The sequence below is a fragment of the Magnolia sinica genome, chromosome 19 (genome assembly GCF_029962835.1).
Source record: "Magnolia sinica isolate HGM2019 chromosome 19, MsV1, whole genome shotgun sequence".
Lineage (NCBI taxonomy): Eukaryota > Viridiplantae > Streptophyta > Magnoliopsida > Magnoliales > Magnoliaceae > Magnolia > Magnolia sinica.
Genome location: NC_080591.1, coordinates 59669980 through 59688504, shown reverse-complemented (window position 1 = coordinate 59688504; position 18525 = coordinate 59669980). Strand labels below are relative to the sequence as shown.

General features: G+C 41.5%; 1 protein-coding gene across 2 annotated transcripts; it reads left to right on the top strand.

The window, feature by feature from the left end:
* Positions 1-1722: 1722 nt before the first annotated feature.
* LOC131235027 (uncharacterized) lies at positions 1723-18106 on the top strand. 2 transcript variants are annotated; one of them, XM_058232105.1, is made up of 7 exons: positions 1723-1882; positions 2032-2137; positions 4993-5076; positions 5196-5235; positions 15211-15279; positions 15728-15837; positions 17864-18106. In XM_058232105.1, the coding sequence occupies exons 1-7, from the start codon at positions 1861-1863 to the stop codon at positions 17997-17999; spliced, it is 567 nt and encodes a 188-aa protein (XP_058088088.1). In that variant the 5' UTR covers positions 1723-1860; the 3' UTR covers positions 18000-18106. The 2 variants fall into 2 exon arrangements, with proteins under 2 accessions (XP_058088088.1, XP_058088089.1); XM_058232106.1 differs by lacking the exon at positions 15211-15279.
* Positions 18107-18525: the final 419 nt, after the last annotated feature.

Genomic DNA, 18525 nt, shown 5'->3' with positions numbered 1-18525 from the left:
TTAGGGCTCACCCACAAAGTTGTTACCGCTCCCGCACTTAATCCGCACTTTCGGAAGGGATTCGGTAAACTTTAACAGGTGCTTTTGAAGGGAGTGTGTAAACTTTAACCGTCCGGCGAGGCTGACGTGTCTTTGGTTATCATAGTCCCATATTTAAGCCCAATACTAGCCCTTGGGCCTGATATTCCAGCCCAAGCTCAACCTTGGTTTGGCCAGGCCTCAAAGCCTAACGGGCCAACCTAGCCCATTGACACTCCTGATCTCTTGTTATAGAATCCTAGTAGAATATCACGTTCTCTGTATTCCTCTTCCATAGATAACATCCTCTTGGAGAGTGCTTGGCCCACCGTGAATATTTGTGATTTATCTACACAGTTCATCCATTTTTCCAGCTCAATTTACGGGTTGAGCAGAAAATTGAAACATACCCAAAGCTTAAGTGGACCATAACACAGGAAACAGTAGGAATGATGATTTCTACCGTTGAAACCTTCCTCAGGCCCAGGGTGATATTTATTTGTCATCCAACCTATTGATAAGATCACATAAACATGGATGAAAGGAAAACACAAATATCATCTTGTTCCAAAAGCTTCTGCGGCCTTCCAAGAAATTTTCAACAGTAGATGTTCAATTCACACTGTTTCCTGTGGTGTGGTTCATTGATTTTCCAATATGCTTCATTTTTAGGTTCAAGCACTAAAATTATCCAGTGAAATGGATGGATGGAGTGGATAAAATAGATAAATTATGGTGGCCTCACAGAGTTTAGTTAGCGTGATCTGCTTCAAGAGGGTAAAGGGCTTTCTTGTTTTGAAAACTTCATACGCATTGCATTGTACGGAAGCTCCACCACCTACACAAATAAGGGGTTCCTAGGTACTGGGAATTTACAAAGTGGGCCTGACCTAATTTTAACGTGTACGAGTCCAATTTCTCATACCTATATAGAAATTGTTACATGAAGAGGACAAGTTGGGCCTATCATATGACCCAATTAAAATCAGATCAAGTTCAATGACTTTTAAAATCAGATCAAGTTCAAGTTGAAACCTAACTGGGTCCACTGTGATGTTTATATGCCATCCATACCGTTAATAAGGTCATTCCTACTAGGTTTTGTGGCCCCCACGAATATTTCAACAGTGGACGTTCAATGGGCACTGTTTCCTGTCTTGTGGTCCACTTGAGTTTTATATCTGTCTCATCTTTGGGCCTATGTCCTAATTTAATCTGGAAAAACGGATGGACGGGGTGGATTTCTCACAAACATCACAGTGGACCCTCTAGCTTACGGCTGCGTTCCCAAAACCGAATTAGGGAGGAGAAAAACTCCGATACTCTGGTAGAGCGTGATGGATGATATGCAGACACTTAGAAATTTCACACATTTCATATAATTAATTCAAATTAAACCGTCTAAATTATGTTTCCGAGATTACATATACCATAAACAAAAAGCTATATTTATTTGATTATCTCGCTAGCAGATTGGTGGACATCTATTGTACGGTTTAAAATAAAGTATCCAATGATCCTATTTCAACTAACAACCATCCACGAATCAGAGGTTGGGATTACTTATCGATAGTGCCTTCTAAAACTTAGTCGGTTTTAGTTTGAGTTAATGTGTGCCAAATACCTGCGTATGAAGGGTAATAGTCTTACAGAGTATCGAATTACTCCCATTGAGGGTTTACTAACTGCCGTCTGCCGGCCTGCACATCTACAGGCTCTCCTCCTGCCACGTGTCACTCTATAAACCATGATTCTTTCGTGTTCGCTGTTTTGCTTCACTCCAAGCATTCGAAATCTCAAGAAGCTTCTCCGGCTTTGAAACTGCTGCTCTGAGTTTCAGACATGGCCAAAACTGCTGTGGAAGGTATAGTAGAAAGAAAGGAGGAAGAACAAAAAAACGAATTTTTCTCATATTTCTTCAGCTCGATTTCGTTTTCCAATTTCTGGGTCTTTTCTATTTTTGGTGTAATTCGATTTGGGTTTTTTTTTCTGCTTTTTGTTTGGCTTTGGAAGATAAGGGCATGGATCAGATCAGAGAGCAAGAGGCGAAGGAAGCCGTTGATGGTGTCAAAGGCTCCAGACGCCTTTCTGATGCCATAATGCCGCACATTCTCAAGCTGTAAGTGTTAATTCATCTTTTAATTTTACGATTTTGATGGATCGTAAAGCATTTGGATTGGAATCTGAATTTCAACAGAGTTTCACTGAATTTTGATTATGCTTCGGTGCATTTCCCATGTTTCGGTTATTGTATGGTTTTTTGGGAGTTAAAATTTTGAAATTTGGAATATGGTTGATTTCATTGTTTTGAATTTTGAAATTTCTGGGCTGGATAGACTACGGTGTGGATTTGTAGCCATTTCTTGAATGGGGTTGACTAGGCTGGGAATGGGATCTGGTCATCCTGCATGCTAGTTGCCTCGACCTGTTTCGGCCACGCTTATCATCCTCATGGTCAGGTTTGGGCCTGTAAATGGGACAGGCCTGGACTGATGCTGACCAGCTGATCAACTTTCTTAATTGGGCACCCCTTACGGGCCTGTTTAGATGCCACTTGAAATGAGTTCATCTCATTTTAATTAATCGTAATAATATATTAGAGATTATACTTCTTTTTGCTAAAAGGATTAAAGATAATCTTGATGACCAACAATCATAATCTCTAACATACAATTATGAGTAACTAAAATGAGAGGTGTTGGGGAACCACATAAACACTCAGAGATGAATCAAGCAAAGTACATGCAATCACACAACCAAGTCCAAACAAGAACAATATGAATTTATGTGGAAAAACCCTTGCAAGAAAAAACCATGGCACAAAACGACAAATAATGTACTATGAAAGCAGAAATTACAAGAGATAGAGTCTTACCAATTCGAACAAGCCTCAGATCTCTTTTCTCAAACCCTAGCTATGCCCTTGAACCCTTAGGAATGAATTAGAAAGCCCTAATACACCTCTCTCTCTCTCTCTCTCTCTCTCTCTCTCTCTCTCTCTCCCAAAACCTGATTACACATGATATATATGGTGTTACAACCGGAATAGGAAACAACTTACGCAATTCTACACACATCTTCGATGGGTCCTTCGATGGCATCGACACCCCATCAAAGATCTGTTGATGGCATCGAACTCCTTCAATGCCATGGGGTAGCAACGCTAAAACGATCCAACAACCAACATGGATTTTCTGGATTTTCTATATGGCATCGAGACATCTGTTAATGGCATCGAGACATCTGCTCGATGGCATCGAGTGGTCTGTCAATGGCATCGACAGACCCCTGTTACTGACAGATTTAAGACATTAACAACAAGAGGGACTCATTTTTTAAGTGGCACCCAAACAGGCCTTATTGGAATTGTAAGGCATTAGTGAGAATCCGAAGGGTAACGTGGAAAAGAAACTTCTAGATTGGATTCACGGTACTAAAAAAGGGTCGTTTTACGATCGTATCGGCCGCTACATAAAGAAAACGGTTACCCCCATTATGTGCTACAAAGGTGAATTGGTCCGTTATTATATTATTTTTTAAAGGCTGTATCGGCCCGTATCAGCTAATGTGGCCATTATAGGCAGCCCTAAAGAGCCCACTATGGAAATTATTTTCAAAATTTCTCTCACTTTTCCACTTCTTTATTCATTTCGACTATGAAGGAAGCTTATAAACTAATTTTAAACTCTAGGCCTATATTGAGGATCAAATTACAAACTTGAGTGGCACTCGATGAACGAAAGTGGATTGAACCATTTTGGAAATATTGAAAGAAGGGGTAGACAATCATTTTTTATTTTTTTTCCATTTTATTTTATTTATTTTATTTTTTGGTATTTAATAGGTAACGGCCCCTAATCACCAAATCATCCTTGATTTGTGTTTGATTAAGCCGATTAGCCTTAATTGGTTGACTTTCATCAAGTCAATTTGACACTTCCCAATAGACAACAGTTTTACTAAAGAATGACCCAATACACCATCAAATGCGTGTCCAAAACCTACAAAGAATGCATATCTGAAATTCTCATATTTTTCTAGAATTTTACCAATAAATTTTGAGACCCTCACCACTTGAAAACATTGCCAATATCTTGAGTTAACTTGAAAGTAAAACGTGATAATGATGTTATGGTTTTTTAATCTAGATTACATAGTCAGTTCAAGTAGGACTTAAAGCAGGGTCTCATCTCCAGTAGTTTACAGGATGTGGGGACTAAAATACTTAAACAGGTTGGAAATTTCCAGTCCAGGATACATTTGGAGGAACCTTGGAAATTGGCAACAAGTCAAATCAATTTGAGCGAATTGACGGCCCACTAGATTTTGGGGTTGTAAAATGCAGAATTCAGAACCAACCCAGTTGGGTTTTGTTTTTAGCGCCACCCAAAACACATAGGGCATGTTTGGATACATGTATTCCAAGGGAAAAGAAAAGAAAGGTGATGATTATTTGATGTGCACTATTGAAACATGGATTTCATTTTATTTATTTATTTATTTTTATTTTATTTTATTTTTATTTTTTTTGGGGGCTCATATTTTTGACAGTGGTCGCCTAGTTTTTTGTGCCAGAGAATCCAAACTATGGGAGAGTGCAATATTTGATTTGTGGAATCCTTCCTTTTCCATTTCCATTGATTTCCATGGAATTTCTGATATCCAAACAGGCCCTTAGTTCAAAACAAAATCGCGCAAATGTCAATTTAGGTTGTGACTAGACAGTGAAGTACTGAAGCTCATGCATAACATATGCTGACTCAAACAACATCTTGACTTAGTTTATCAAATTGATTGAGGGCATGATTGTGGTTAGTGCTTACACGGTAGTCCTATAATATTGGCTTGATTCTCTAGTGTGATTTTCTGTGTGAAAGGGAGAGGAAGGTTTCATGCTTCACATGTGTGAGGTTTCATCATTTTAGAATCTGCACAAATTTCACTATGATAGATTCTTATTCTTCATGGTTTCAGATATGCGTCATCTGCTACGTCCCATGACTTTGAAATTTATGCTCCGAATGCAACATTCGAAGACCCCCTCATGTGTGCCCATGGGTATGTAATTCTCTATATAGAAACTTATATACAGAGCTAATTACTGGATTTACTTCTGTTTTCTTGGTCACACAATCAATTCTGACTGTTTTCCTGGACTTAAATTTTGTTGCCCGCAGAGTGAAGCAGATCAAATCAGCATTCTATTCACTTTCCAAGGTTTAATTTCACTGTCTATGGTAGCCTTTTCCATTTTCGTGGAGAATATCCATTTGAGTGCGCTAACCACATCTTTGTTAAGAAGTGGAAACAACCAATTTGTAATCCTCTTAGCATTTCATAGTGAAGGTTTGGGATCCAAAATGTGCAGTAAATCATTGTTTAAAATATTCATGTTTTCGTGGTTCACTAGATCATTTCCTTATTTAAAAATATTATCAAGTACCTGGTTGAGTTTTCAAGTGGACCTAAGTATTCATGTCTACCAAACTGGCTGGACATCAAGTTGGTTTGGGTCTTTGCACTACAGTTTGATAGAACCAACTCTAATAATTACTCTGTTACATGGTTGTCATCCGCATCAACATGCTTGGTTCTTTCATGAAGAGATGGATTAGTAGCAATGAGATCTCACTCATTGATGAGGACATCGTGCACATGCACGCCCGCACACCACCACCCCTACGCACGTACGTACGCAGAAGGAGGACCCCACCATCGATCTGGCTCGATGACGACGTCCAGGGAGAGCCTCCTAGCTAGAAGACAAGTTTTTGTTCAGAAAAGTGGCCCGATAGTCAAGAAAAGCCTATCATGGGATCTCATGATCGTGGCCCACTCGTCGGATTGGTTTTATATTTTAGGTTTTGCTTATTGTTATTATTTAGAATATCGTGAACGCTTTAGATTTTCTTGTTTGGTTTTTATTCTAGTTTACTTCATCGCCAAGTAATAGGTGTCGCACATGGTGCGAGTTTTTGGGTATAGGGTTCTCCTTATAAATAGGCACCCTTTGTAGTTCTTTTGATTCATTGAAGTTAATAAAAAAATTCCTGCTTTATTTTTCTGCTCTCTTCGTGAGTTGTGGAAGAATTCAAAAGTGGGTGCGAAGCCCTCCCTTTTCGAAGGGCTAACTATTGTGGTGCGAAGCCACATCGATCCCAATTCACCCCCATCTTCCATCATCTTTTTTTTTCATCTTCCCCTACCATCCGTACTTCGAATTTGTCCTTTTTGTTGCATCAGATTTCTTCATTGAAGCAGGTTTTCAGATTTCGGCCCGCAGACGAGCTGAAACTTTAGCGGAGCACCACGCACAAACCGTACATCAGATCGAGCTGAGATTTGGAGGTTTTGGAGTCCATCCCTGGCCGACCAGGGCCAAGGTGGCATTTTTCTGAATAGTGGGCCCCACACACGTGCGGCCGGGACCACACGCACGTCCGTCTGGGCCATTGTTATTGTCCACACGCGGGATCATCTTTTGGTTCAGATTTTTATCCTCTTTTATCCTCTCATAGCCATTTTTTCATGAATCCTAACCCTATATTACATGATCCCTAATTGATTTGCCCCTTTTTATCACCTTAGGGTTCCTTGAATTGAAATTAAGGAATCCCTTGGATTAGGGACTGATTTTTATGCATGAGTAATTGATTTTATTTCCCTTTGACATCGTTTGACTTATAATTTTATTGGTCCACTCCTAGCCTGTGTCGGCTTGGACCCGCATAGATTCCCCTTTAATTGAATGTTTGGATTTTCATATGGGATGTGGAATTTGTGTGATTGTTTCTGAATTGGTGTGATCTAAGCCTGCAATCTTGCATATCATATTTAAATTCACGTCCTGCGTCAAATTTGGTATCAAAGCCTAGGGTTCTTGTAGGGGAATTCACCACATATTTAGGGTTTAGTTTGTTTGAGTCCTTCATGCATTCAGTCCATCATATATAGCTAAATTTTAGTAACAGTGTGTAGTCTCCTTCATATAGAGTCTCGTAGGGTCATTTAGTTTTTAGACGCATATAGTTGTCATAGTAGGTCCTTAGATTGAGCAAGTCAGTGTATGCCCACACGTACGGGTCGCGGTTTCGGTTTGCACTCCACACTAAACATGAAACAACTACAAGAAACAGTGGCCAAGTTAGCCCAGCAAGTTGAGTCCTTGAATAAGCATTTGGAACAACACATAGATAAACGCCTTGAAGAAATAGAGGCCTCCTTCAGGGCAAACCCCACCACTAGGGAGGATGCCCAATCTCAGGTAGTTGATCAGGAGGTTAGACCAAGGAATGGAGGCGGCCAAGGAGCTGGTCATGGGCGCGTACCTGTGCACCCAACTCGTGAGGGACATCATGATCAATATGACCCAGATGCACAACTCCTCAAGGGAGTTAGGGTAGATGCCCCTACTTTTGATGGCCACTTGGACCCTAAAGCTTTTTTAGATTGGTTGGCAGATATGGACTACTATTTTGAGTGGTATGATATGTCGGATGCTCGACGACTCCGATTTGCCAAGATGAAGCTTGTGGGTCAAGCAAAGAGGTTTTGGGCGACGGTTGAGCGAAAAAAAGAAAGAGCGAGGGAACTTCCAATAGTCCATTGGGGAGAAATGAAAGAAACGCTGAAAGAGAAGTACCTCCCTTTCTCTTATCGCATGCGGTTGATTGAGGAGTGGCAGTCTCTTCGACAGGGTTCCATGAGTGTTGCTGACTATATTGAGAAATTCGAAGAGTACTCGACCCGCTGTGAGGTTGATAAGGACCCCGTACTCACTCTTGCTCATTTTAAAATGGGCCTTCGTCCTGACATTAGGAGAGAATTGCTCGCTAAAGACATAGACACTATCGAACAGTTGTACCAAGTAGTGTTAGATGTCGAGCAATACCTTAAAGCATCTGTGGGAAGGCGGTTTGACTTTCACGAATCCGGTACTAAGGCCAACCCCTCTGGGGCTAGACCTAACATGGGATTCCAAAACAAACTTTCCCCTAATGTTCAGCCCAGACCTAAGGATGATAAGGGTAAAGAGATTGTCGAGTCTAGTTCACGTGGAAGTGGGGCCACTAGGTGTTTTAGGTGTCAGGCGTTTGGTCACTTTGCTCACCAGTGCGGCACAAGAGAGGGCACCAAAGTACTCCTTATTGATGGGCAAGTAGAAGTAGTGCCCCCAGAGAGTGATAGTGAGGAGGAATATGAGCCAGTCGAAACCCCTAGTGATGAGGAAGAGGGAGCACAAGAGTCCTTGACCTTCGCAATTGTGCGTTGCGCCCTGGCTCAAGCCAAGAACACTGATGACTGGCGCCGCAACACGATCTTCTACACTTATGCAAAATGTGGGGAAAAGAGCTGTAAGATGATCGTGGATAGCGGTAGTTGTGCCAACGTGGCATCGACTAGCACTGTGAGTCGTTTGGGCTTGAAGCTGGAAGCCCATCCTCAGCCCTATAGAGTCTCCTGGGTTGATGAAACATCCATTCCAGTCTCGCACCGCTGTCTTGTCCCTAATCAGTTCGGATCTTATAAAGACACAATTTGGTGTGATGTTGTTCCTATGGATGTGGGCCATGTCATTTTGGGTAGGCCGTGGCTCTATGATAGGGATGTTACCATATTTGGTCGTTCAAATGTGTGTACATTCTGGTTTGAGGGCAAGAAGGTCAAGCTAAATCCTCTACCACCTAAGAATACAACTGGAAAAGAGTTCACCACACAGAGTGGTGTGAGCGGCCCAAAAGAAGTGAAGGAGTCGAAGTCTAAGTCAAAACCGCTCCATATTTTGAATGCTAAAGACTTTGAGAGAGAGACGGAGGCGGACTCGATGATATACGCCCTTGTGGCTAGGGAGAGTGTACCAGAGACTAGCGTAGAGTTACCCACCGAGGCCATTCAGGTAGTACATGAGTTTTGTGATGTTTTTCCTGATGATTTACCGAATGAGCTTCCCCCTATGAGGGATATATAGCATGCCATTGATTTAATCCCTGGGCAACTCTACCAAACCTCCCACATTACAGAATGAACCCGAAGGAGCATGCTGAGTTGAAGAGACAGATTGATGAACTCCTAGAGAAGAGTTTCATTTGAGAGAGCATGAGTCCGTGTGCCGTGCCTGCCCTTCTTACACCTAAGAAGGATGACATATGGAGGATGTGTGTTGATAGTAGGGTCATCAACAAAATCACAATCAAGTATCGATTTCCCATACCGCGTCTTGATGACATGCTAGATATGATGACTAATGCTACTATCTTCTCAAAAATCGACCTCAAAAGTGGGTATCACCAAATCCGTATACGTCCTGGTGATGAGTGGAAGACGACCTTCAAGACGAAGGATGGGCTATATGAGTGGCTAGTTATGCCTTTTGGATTAACTAATGCCCCAAGTACTTTCATGCGTGTGATGACCCAAGTGTTGAGACCCTTCATGGGGAAGTTCCTGGTCGTATACTTTGATGATATCTTGATTTATAGCATGACTAAGGAGCAACACCTCAACCATTTGAGACAGGTATGTGGGATCCTTAGGGCCGAGAAGTTGTACGCCAACCTAAAGAAGTGCCCGTTCTTGTCTAGTAGTGTGATCTTCTTAGGTTTTATTATGTCAGCTGAGGGCGTATCGGCGGATCCCGAGAAGGTCAAGGCCATCGTTAATTGGCCTGAACCCCGCAATATTCATGAGGTGCGCAGCTCTCATGGCTTAGCCACTTTTTATAGGCGGTTCATTCGAGGCTTCAGTTCCATTGTGGCTCCCATCACGGACTGCATAAAAAATGGAGAGTTTCAATGGACAAAGGCTGCCTCGAAGGCCTTCAAGGAGATAAAGGTCAAGATGACCGAAGCTCCAGTTACACGACTTTCAGATTTTTCAAAAGCTTTTGAAGTCGCATGTGACGCGTCAGGAGTCGGCATAGGAGGAGTACTTAGCTAGGAAGGGCACCCTGTCACCTTTTTTAGTGAGAAACTGAATGAGGTGAATCAAAGATATTCCACCTATGACAAGGAATTCTACGCGGTAGTGCAATCACTACGCCATTGGCGACATTACCTATTACCGCAAGAATTCGTCTTGTTCTCAGATCACGAGGCCTTAAGATACTTGAACTCTCAAAAGAAATTAAGCCCCAGGCACGCTAAGTGGGTTCAATTCCTTCAAGAGTACACTTTTGTGCTTAAGCACAAGGCCGGTGTAGAGAATAAGTTTGCCGACGCGTTGAGTCGTCGAGTCGCATTACTCAACTCCATGAACGTTGAAGTTACGGGCCTTGAGCGCATCAAAGAAGAGTATTCTGAGTGTCCAGATTTTGGAGTTGTGTATATGTCTTTATTAGAGAGTCCGTCAGGAGCTAACAGTGAGTATTTGATTTTGGACGGATATTTGTTTAGGAGTGACCGCTTGTGCATACCACGCACCTCCCTTCGCGATTTTCTTATCTGGGAGTTACATTCAGGGGGGGTTGCAGGTCATTTCGGTCGTGACAAGACCATTGCCCTAGTGGAGGATAGATTTCATTGGCCAAGCCTCAAGCGGGACGTAGCCAAAATTATAGGGCAATGCCGTACTTGTCAACTGGCAAAGCAGAGGAAACAGAATACAGGATTATATACACCTTTGCCAGTCCCATTCATCCCTTGGCAGGACATCAGTATGGACTTCATGCTTGGACTTCCCAAGACTATTCGAAAGCATGACTCCATATTCGTTGTCGTGGACCGTTTCTCTAAAATGGCCCACTTCATTCCTTGTTCTAAGACCTCCGACGCCTCTCATGTTGTCAAGCTATTCTTTAGTGAGGTTGTCAAACTGCATGGGTTACCAAAAACCATAGTGTCTGACCGTGACGTGAGATTCATGAGTTATTTTTGGAAGACATTATGGCACATGATGAATACTAGGCTCCAGTTTTCTTCTGCCTACCACCCTCAGATTGATGGCCAGACTGAGGTGGTTAATAGGAGCCTAGGGAGTTTACTTCGATGTTTAGTGGGGGAGCATACCAGGACATGGGACGTCGTACTACCCATAGCCGAGTTTGCATACAATAGTTCTGTCAATAGGTCCACAGGTCTAAGTCCTTTTGAAGTCGTTACTGGTTATAAACCTAGGAAACCTATTGATCTTATCCCCATGTCATTGTCTCATAGCCCATCAGAGTCTGCAGAGTCTTTTACGCATCACATACATTCGTTGCATCAAGAAATCAAGCGAAAGATCACTACTAGTAATGAGCATTACAAATTTTCTGCAGACCTACATAAACGTTTCAAAGAGTTCAATATTGGGGACTCTGTGATGGTCCGTATCAGGCCCGAGCGGTACCCTCCAGGGGCCGTTCGTAAGTTACACGCGCGTAGTGCTGGGCCCTTCAAAATTATAAAGCGAAACGGTCTCAACGCGTATGAGGTAGATCTTCCACCTTCCATGGGAATTAGTTCCACATTCAACGTGGAAAATCTAGTTGCTTTTCAGGGATCACTGATACTTTGTCCGGCCCTTCGCCCACCCATCTTGATGTCCCAACCTTACCCTTTGATCCATGGCCTCTTCCCGACCTTTCATCCCAGCCTCTGCCTCCCATACCTAACCTTCACACACCCAGAGAGGAAATAGAGGATATCCTGGACCATGAGATAATTTCCACGTCGGATGGCGGGTTTCAGAAATACCTAGTTAAATGGAAGTCACGCCCAACTTCGGACAGCGCGTGGCTCACTGAGGAGGAGCTTCAGAGACTTGATCCCGACATCCTAGAGTGGTTCATGAGTTTTATTTCGCCAGTGGCGAAATCTTTGCAGCCGGGGAGAGTTGATGAGGACATCGTGCACATGCATGCCCGCACACTACCACCCCTACGCACGTACGTACACAGAAAGAGGACCTCACCATCGATCTGGCTAGATGACGACGTCCAGGGAGGGTCTCCTAGCTAGAAGACAAGTTTTGGTTCAGAAAAGTGGCTCGATAGTCAAGAAAAGCCCATCATGGGATCTCATGATCGTGGTCCACTCGTCGGATTGGTTTTATATTTTAGGTTTTGCTTATTGTTATTATTTTGAACATCGTGAACGCTTTAGATTTTCTTGTTTGGTTTTTATTCTAGTTTACTTCATCGCCAAGTAATAGGTGTCGCACATGGTGCGAGTTTTTGGGTATAGGGTTCTCCCTATAAATAAGCACCCGTTGTAGTTCATTTGATTAATTGAAGTTAATAAAAAAAATTCCTGCTTTATTTTTCTGCTCTCTTCGTGAGTTGTGGAAGAATTCAAAAGTGGGTGCGAAGCCCTCCCTTTTCGAAGGGCTAACTACTGTGGTGTGAAGCCACATCTATCCCCATCTGTCCTAACCCTCTTCCATCTATATCTCTCATCTTCTACCATCATTATTACTTCGAATTTGTCCTTTTTGTTGCATCAGATTTCTTCATTGAAGCAGGTTTTCAGATTCCGGCCTGCAGACGAGCTGAAACTTCGGCGGAGCACCACGCACAAACCGTACATCGGATCGAGCTGAGCTTTGGAGGTTTTGGAGTCCATCCCTGGCCGACCAGGGCCAAGGTGGCCTTTTTCTGAATAGTGGGCCCCACACACGTGCGGCCGGGATCACACGCACGTCCGTCTGGGCTATTGTTGCTGTCCACACGCGGGATCATCTTTTGGTTCAGGTTTTTATCTTCTTTTATCCTCTCATAGCCGTTTTTTTCATGAATCCTAACCCTATATTACATGATCCCTAATTGATTTGCCCATTTTTATCACCTTAGGGTTCCTTGAATTGAAATTAAGGAATCCCTTAGATTAGGGACTGATTTTTATGCATGAGTAGTTGATTTTATTTCCCTTTGACATCGTTTGACTTATAATTTTATTGGTCTGTGTCGGCTTGGACCCACATAGATTCCCCTTTAATTGAATGTTTGGATTTTCATGTGGGATGTGGAATTTGTGTGATTGTTTCTGAATTGGTGTGATCTAAGCCTGCAATCTTGCATATCATATTTAAATTCACGTCCTGCGTCACTCATGATATCAAAAACGTGATATTGGCATGTCCTTGCTTGATCCTTAACCCAAATAGGATGGATTTGATACTGATTTACAGATGGTAGTAGCAACAACAAGATACTCTGCTTCAACGTGAAATCTTGCATCAGGTGTTTCTTTTAATCCAAAAATGCACAAATTCCAATAGCAGAACTAAAAAAGGGCCTCTAGCAAGTTGACAAATTATCATCATCATCAAAGTCCTATCCCTACTAATTGAGGTTGGCTAGATGAATCCTATTCTGCCATTCTACTCTATCATGGACCATATCATCTGGTAAACCATAGGTCATCAAACCTTTTCTGAGTACCTCCCCTCCCCCACCTCCTTTGTACTTTGGGGCCTTCCCCTTGCCTATTTAGAGCCTTCAACTTGAGTCAACTAATTCTTAACCAGCACAGTTCTTGGTCTGTGCTGCACATGGCTAAACCATATGAGTCTACTTTCCCTAATCTTACTACCTCTTGGTGCTGCTCTTAAGTTCCCTTGATTGCATCCAAACAGCCTACGAGAAGTATCTTATGTCCCAATAGCAAGCACAATGTAATGGTCTACTGATGGTCAAATAGATTAGACTTTCAGGCTTTCCTGCATTCATATTCCATGCAATAGTAAATGAGGGGATCCTGGTCAGATACCATATCAAGCTCCCTCTGCGAACATGATTTCTCTAACCCATCAGTGCTTGATGATTGTATCAGATAATAGAAATAGAATGATATCAAAAAATAAGAAAAATAAGACAACTATGATAATTAATCAACAACATACCTTGCACATCACTAGCATCACACTAACCTAGTTGAGCCTCACACCTCATATACATGAGAATCACTTCTCAGGGTTTGGGAGAATTTCTCCTTGAGGGCCTGTTTGGATTGGGGAAATGCAAGGGAAAGTGAAATTTTGACATAACTGGATGGTAAACTCACATCAGCGCTAGGGGAAGGAAACCCCTTGCAATTATTTCTTTTGCTAGAAAAACTGTTAAGGAAAGTACTCTTCCTTTGTATTTTTTCATTGTTTGGATTGATTTTGGAAGGAAAACATTGTTTCCACCAATTTTACCATTTAAAATGTCATGTCAAAAGGAAACCTCTTTTCCCACCAATTGACTTTTCATAGAAAAGATTTTACTGACTTTATAAGGAAAGTAAATTGAGGAAATGTCAAATCAAAGGGATATTGTTCGGTTCCCCTAGTCTACTGCCAATCCAAACACTCCCTAAGAAAATGTTATATTTTGTTTATTCTACCCAAAACATCATATACATATTCCATTATAGCCTCAATCGACTCAACTAACAACCTTCTAATGACTTCCATTGATTTAGATTCTAAAATCTAGAATTAGAGACCACATACTAGTTTCAAAAGAAAGAAAACTACTTTCCCAACTAACAGCAAGACTCCTAACCATGTCTAACGAAGGACCCTAAATAAAAGGCTACCTCGTTTTAGTTTATGATCCCAAAGCTATATGTGGACCCAACTTGGTTATTAGGTCAAGCTTGATACCTATCAATGTGCCCAAATTGACCAAATCCCTCCACTAACAGTAGCATCTATCCTTAGACCATAAATCCCATGTGGCAGTAAGAGATGGACAACATACAATATCTGTATTCATGGTAATGATATTTAATAAAGAGGAATAATGACCTCCAACTAGTTGTAGGTTAACCTACAGCCATTTATTCTTCAGGAACCAGTGACTACTGAATCCATGCTGTAACTGTCTCTGTCTTGCTTTCAAGTTATTCTTTAGCTTAAGATCCATAGTCTTAGTTTCCGATTGCACTTGAAACTATCACATATTTTCAAGGCCTGAAGAATGGATTATTTGTTAACCTACAACCAGCTATCGATCATTCCTCTTCAACAAATGTGTGTATTGTTATCATGGCTCAAGATGGCCCCACCGGCCTTAATCAATAAAGCAATGACCTTGACCTGAGCCACGCCCAATGGTTAATCAGGCCTGAACTTTTAGACCACCCAATCCGACAGGCTAGCACTTCAAGCCTGAGCCCTGTCCTTGACTGAGATCATCATAACACTGAGTACATATGTTTAGGCGCCTACCAAGCAGGGCCTTTATCTTGGTGAATGAGGTAACCATAACACACTGAACACATTTTTCAGGTCTTTAGTGAATCCAAAATTGTGGAGTATAGCATACAAGAAAATACAACTGCTCCAGATAGAGGGGAGGTGAGAATTCTTTTTTCCAAATCTTTGACAATCATTCATCTTCTCCTTGCAATTTTCGGCACTGTAAAGCATAGTTCAAAATTTTGAGAACTCGACTTGGCTAGATGTTCAGCCGGGTCAGGTTGACTTGAAGACTAAGATGAGTCTTCACTTGACTCTTATAATTATGTAGTTGTCTAAGGATTAAGAAATGGAAGACATCAGCACTTGGCATGCTGGTTAGAGGTGTTGTTGCCCATGAGAGAGGTCTTGGATTCGGGTTGAATTGGCATGACCGAGTCATTCTCGTAATTGAGTTTCATGGTGACTCAGCCCATAATCTCCATGGTTCAAGTTGACTGAGCCAAGTTTCGAGTTAAATCATGGATTTTTAGAACTATGCTATAAAGGGGCCAGGTTTTTTTCCCCTTCATTTGGAGCTCTGAACTCCCATACATTTTTCGTTCAGATTCTAATCGACAACAAGCAACATTACAAAATATTGGGGAAAGACTTGGATGTCGTATCACTTATCAAGCTGCGTGTTGAGGAAGGGAAGGTTGTCCGCCATGAAGATTGGTATGTAGTACTTGCATAGATATATGCTTCCCTTTTATTATTTCAGAGAGAGAGGGGGAGGGAGGGAGGGAGAAGGTTGGACCCATCAACAGGATCACCTTGTGCAAAAATCTGCCATATCCACTAAGAAATGGTTGGGGCACAGCTTTGCACAAGGTGATTGCACCACTCAAACTGTACACCTTGAGCTTTTGCAGACTTTAAGAAAAGGGAGCTTCAAATGGGTCTTTTTATAAGGTCACTATCTACCCTCCTTTTCCCCTCTTATAAAGGAATTTTTGTACGAAAGCAAGGAAAATGACAGGTCTGAAAGCTCTATAATTGATTCATTACAAATCCCTCTCTCTCAATTTCAGGTGACATCTAGATGAACCTAACTCTTATTTGTTATACAGAGTAGGAAGCAAATACCAGACATGTGGCAAGTTGGGAGTGGATCTGGTCTGTCCAACTAATGGTTCTTGTCTACATATGGTCCTTGGTTAAAAATCACATCAAACAGATGATCCTAGTCATCAGTTACTCCTGAATCCATTTTCATCTCAACCATCCATTTGAAGGCCACTGTACTTATGTTAGAATTATCTTCATCATCTGAATTTCTTATAGTGACTAATAATGGATATGATAAATCATATGAACGGTCTGGATCTAGATGAAAAACGTCCCTTCCTGATCCAGCGTGCCAAAGACAAATCCTCCTCACATACAAATCCTCCTCAAATCTAGACTACCCTAATTCCTCTTGTTGACATATTGTTTCTGTCCTGGATCATGAGCAGTCAGAAGTGAGTGCAGCTAGAGTTTTTCTTCTTTCTTTCTTTTTTCTTTTTTCTTTTTTAATCTTTATAAGCAAGGTAATGATACAGTTCTAAATCAATGCCAAGTTCGATTTTTCCAATAGACAAGCTAACATTTGATTGTCATCAAACATCATCTAGCCTTATCCCAACTAATCGAGGTCAGATACCTGAATCCTATTCTGTCATTCCACTCTATCAAGGATCATATTGTCAGTTAAACCATGTCCTTTTGGGCCTTCCTAGCCCTTTTCGAGCCTTTAACTCGAACCATCTCCCTAACCCCTGCAGTTCTAGGTCTCTATTGTACATGGCCACACCGTCTAAGTTTACTTCCGTTATCTTATTACCTAGTGCTCATTGGAGCTATTCTTAATTTCATGATATAAGATTTCCTCTTCAGTTTGATTGGTGAGTAGTGATCACATAAAACTCCAGAAACACATCTCCACTTCTTCCACACAGCTTGAATTCTATGGGCGATATCATTTTCAGTGTCTCCACTCTTGAATTATTGACCCATGTTATCGAAAGTGGTCATTTTGGAAACTTATTGGTCAACAATCTTAACTAATTCCTCATTTCCACTCCTATTGTTACTAAAATTGCATGCACATTCTCTGTTTTAGTTTGGCTAATTTAAAAACCTGCGGGTTCTCTGTCATCTAGAAATAGCACACACCGCAGAACCTCTTCTTCCAAATGCCTCATTTTGTCCACAGTTCTAGATTTGTGGTATACATTTTGATTCTTATTTGTAATTAACTGCCATTCCACATACAATGTACAATTTGAGGTCTTCATAAAATAGATAGGAAAGATATTTCAAATGCGGTTTCCTACCGAGGTTCGCACTTGGAATTTTGTACCTTTTTCTTGCTCCCACACACCCCTTTAAATGGGCCATTTATCTATTTGGCATTTCGGGTATGTGACATTGGAAATCCTCATGAAAGTCGTTGAATATAGAGAGAGAATGTGTGGGTGTGTACCTTCATGTTAGGAAGATGTGGGTTACATCCATGGTTGAGTCGCAGCTCGCTGAGTCAGGTGTGACTTGTGGAGTATTGAACTGGATTGGGTACGTCTGAGTCAACTCAGGCTAGTCGCATCAGAGTCGCCTGAGTCTTAAAACCATGGTTATATGATCATGATGGCAATAACTCACTTCATTGAGAGCATCTGAAATTGAAAGAGAACTAAATAAGATTCTTATCATATCTCAGGTGGGACAAGAAACCTCTATGGAACAGAGACACTGTGAAGCTACCCTTGATAGGCCGACTAGCAGAAACGTTGCGAAGAGGTTCGATGCTTGCAACTCATGCTCTGATGAGGTTTGGAAAGGATCCAAACCCTTGATTCCATCTTGATGAAAGGAAAAAACAAATCAAACCAAGCTTTTTGACGTGTTTATATTGCGTTCTTGTAAGAATTGTGTTAATTACATGCAGTTTATTGCAGCTCAATCATCTGTCAAATACTCGTCCACTATACACATGACGTGCATGTACATCGATCCAGACCATCGATTTTGTGCGCTCCATCCTAAATCAAACTGATTGGATGGTCATAATTTATGACCATCCAAGAACCATCAAATGGATGGTTAAAAAAAATGTAGGTTCTCTGGATGGTTTAAAAGTGGAATTCAATCATTGGTTTGGGAAATGGACAGTCCATATCGAGTATACTATAGAGGTCTAAAGAATTGACATGGACCGTCCCTCATATATTCACCTTTGATTGCCAACCCTCTTAAATCACTTTGATTGGATGATCCTAACCGTTTGATTGGTGATTTTGGAAATGAACAGTTCATGTTGAGTGTAGTAGAGAGTTAGTAATTCCACCGAGCGGTGATGGATGGCTCGTAGCACTGCGGTGT

What these genes read in the sequence shown, in the direction of transcription:
- LOC131235027 (XM_058232105.1), top strand. Translation starts at nt 1,861, where the DNA reads ATGGCCAAAACTGCTGTGGAAG. An exon ending in CATTCTATTCACTTTCCAAG is followed by an intron (nt 5,236 to 15,210) that starts GTTTAATTTCAC and finishes CACATTTTTCAG; the next exon opens with GTCTTTAGTGAATCCAAAAT. An exon ending in GTTGTCCGCCATGAAGATTG is followed by an intron (nt 15,838 to 17,863) that starts GTATGTAGTACT and finishes ATCATATCTCAG; the next exon opens with GTGGGACAAGAAACCTCTAT.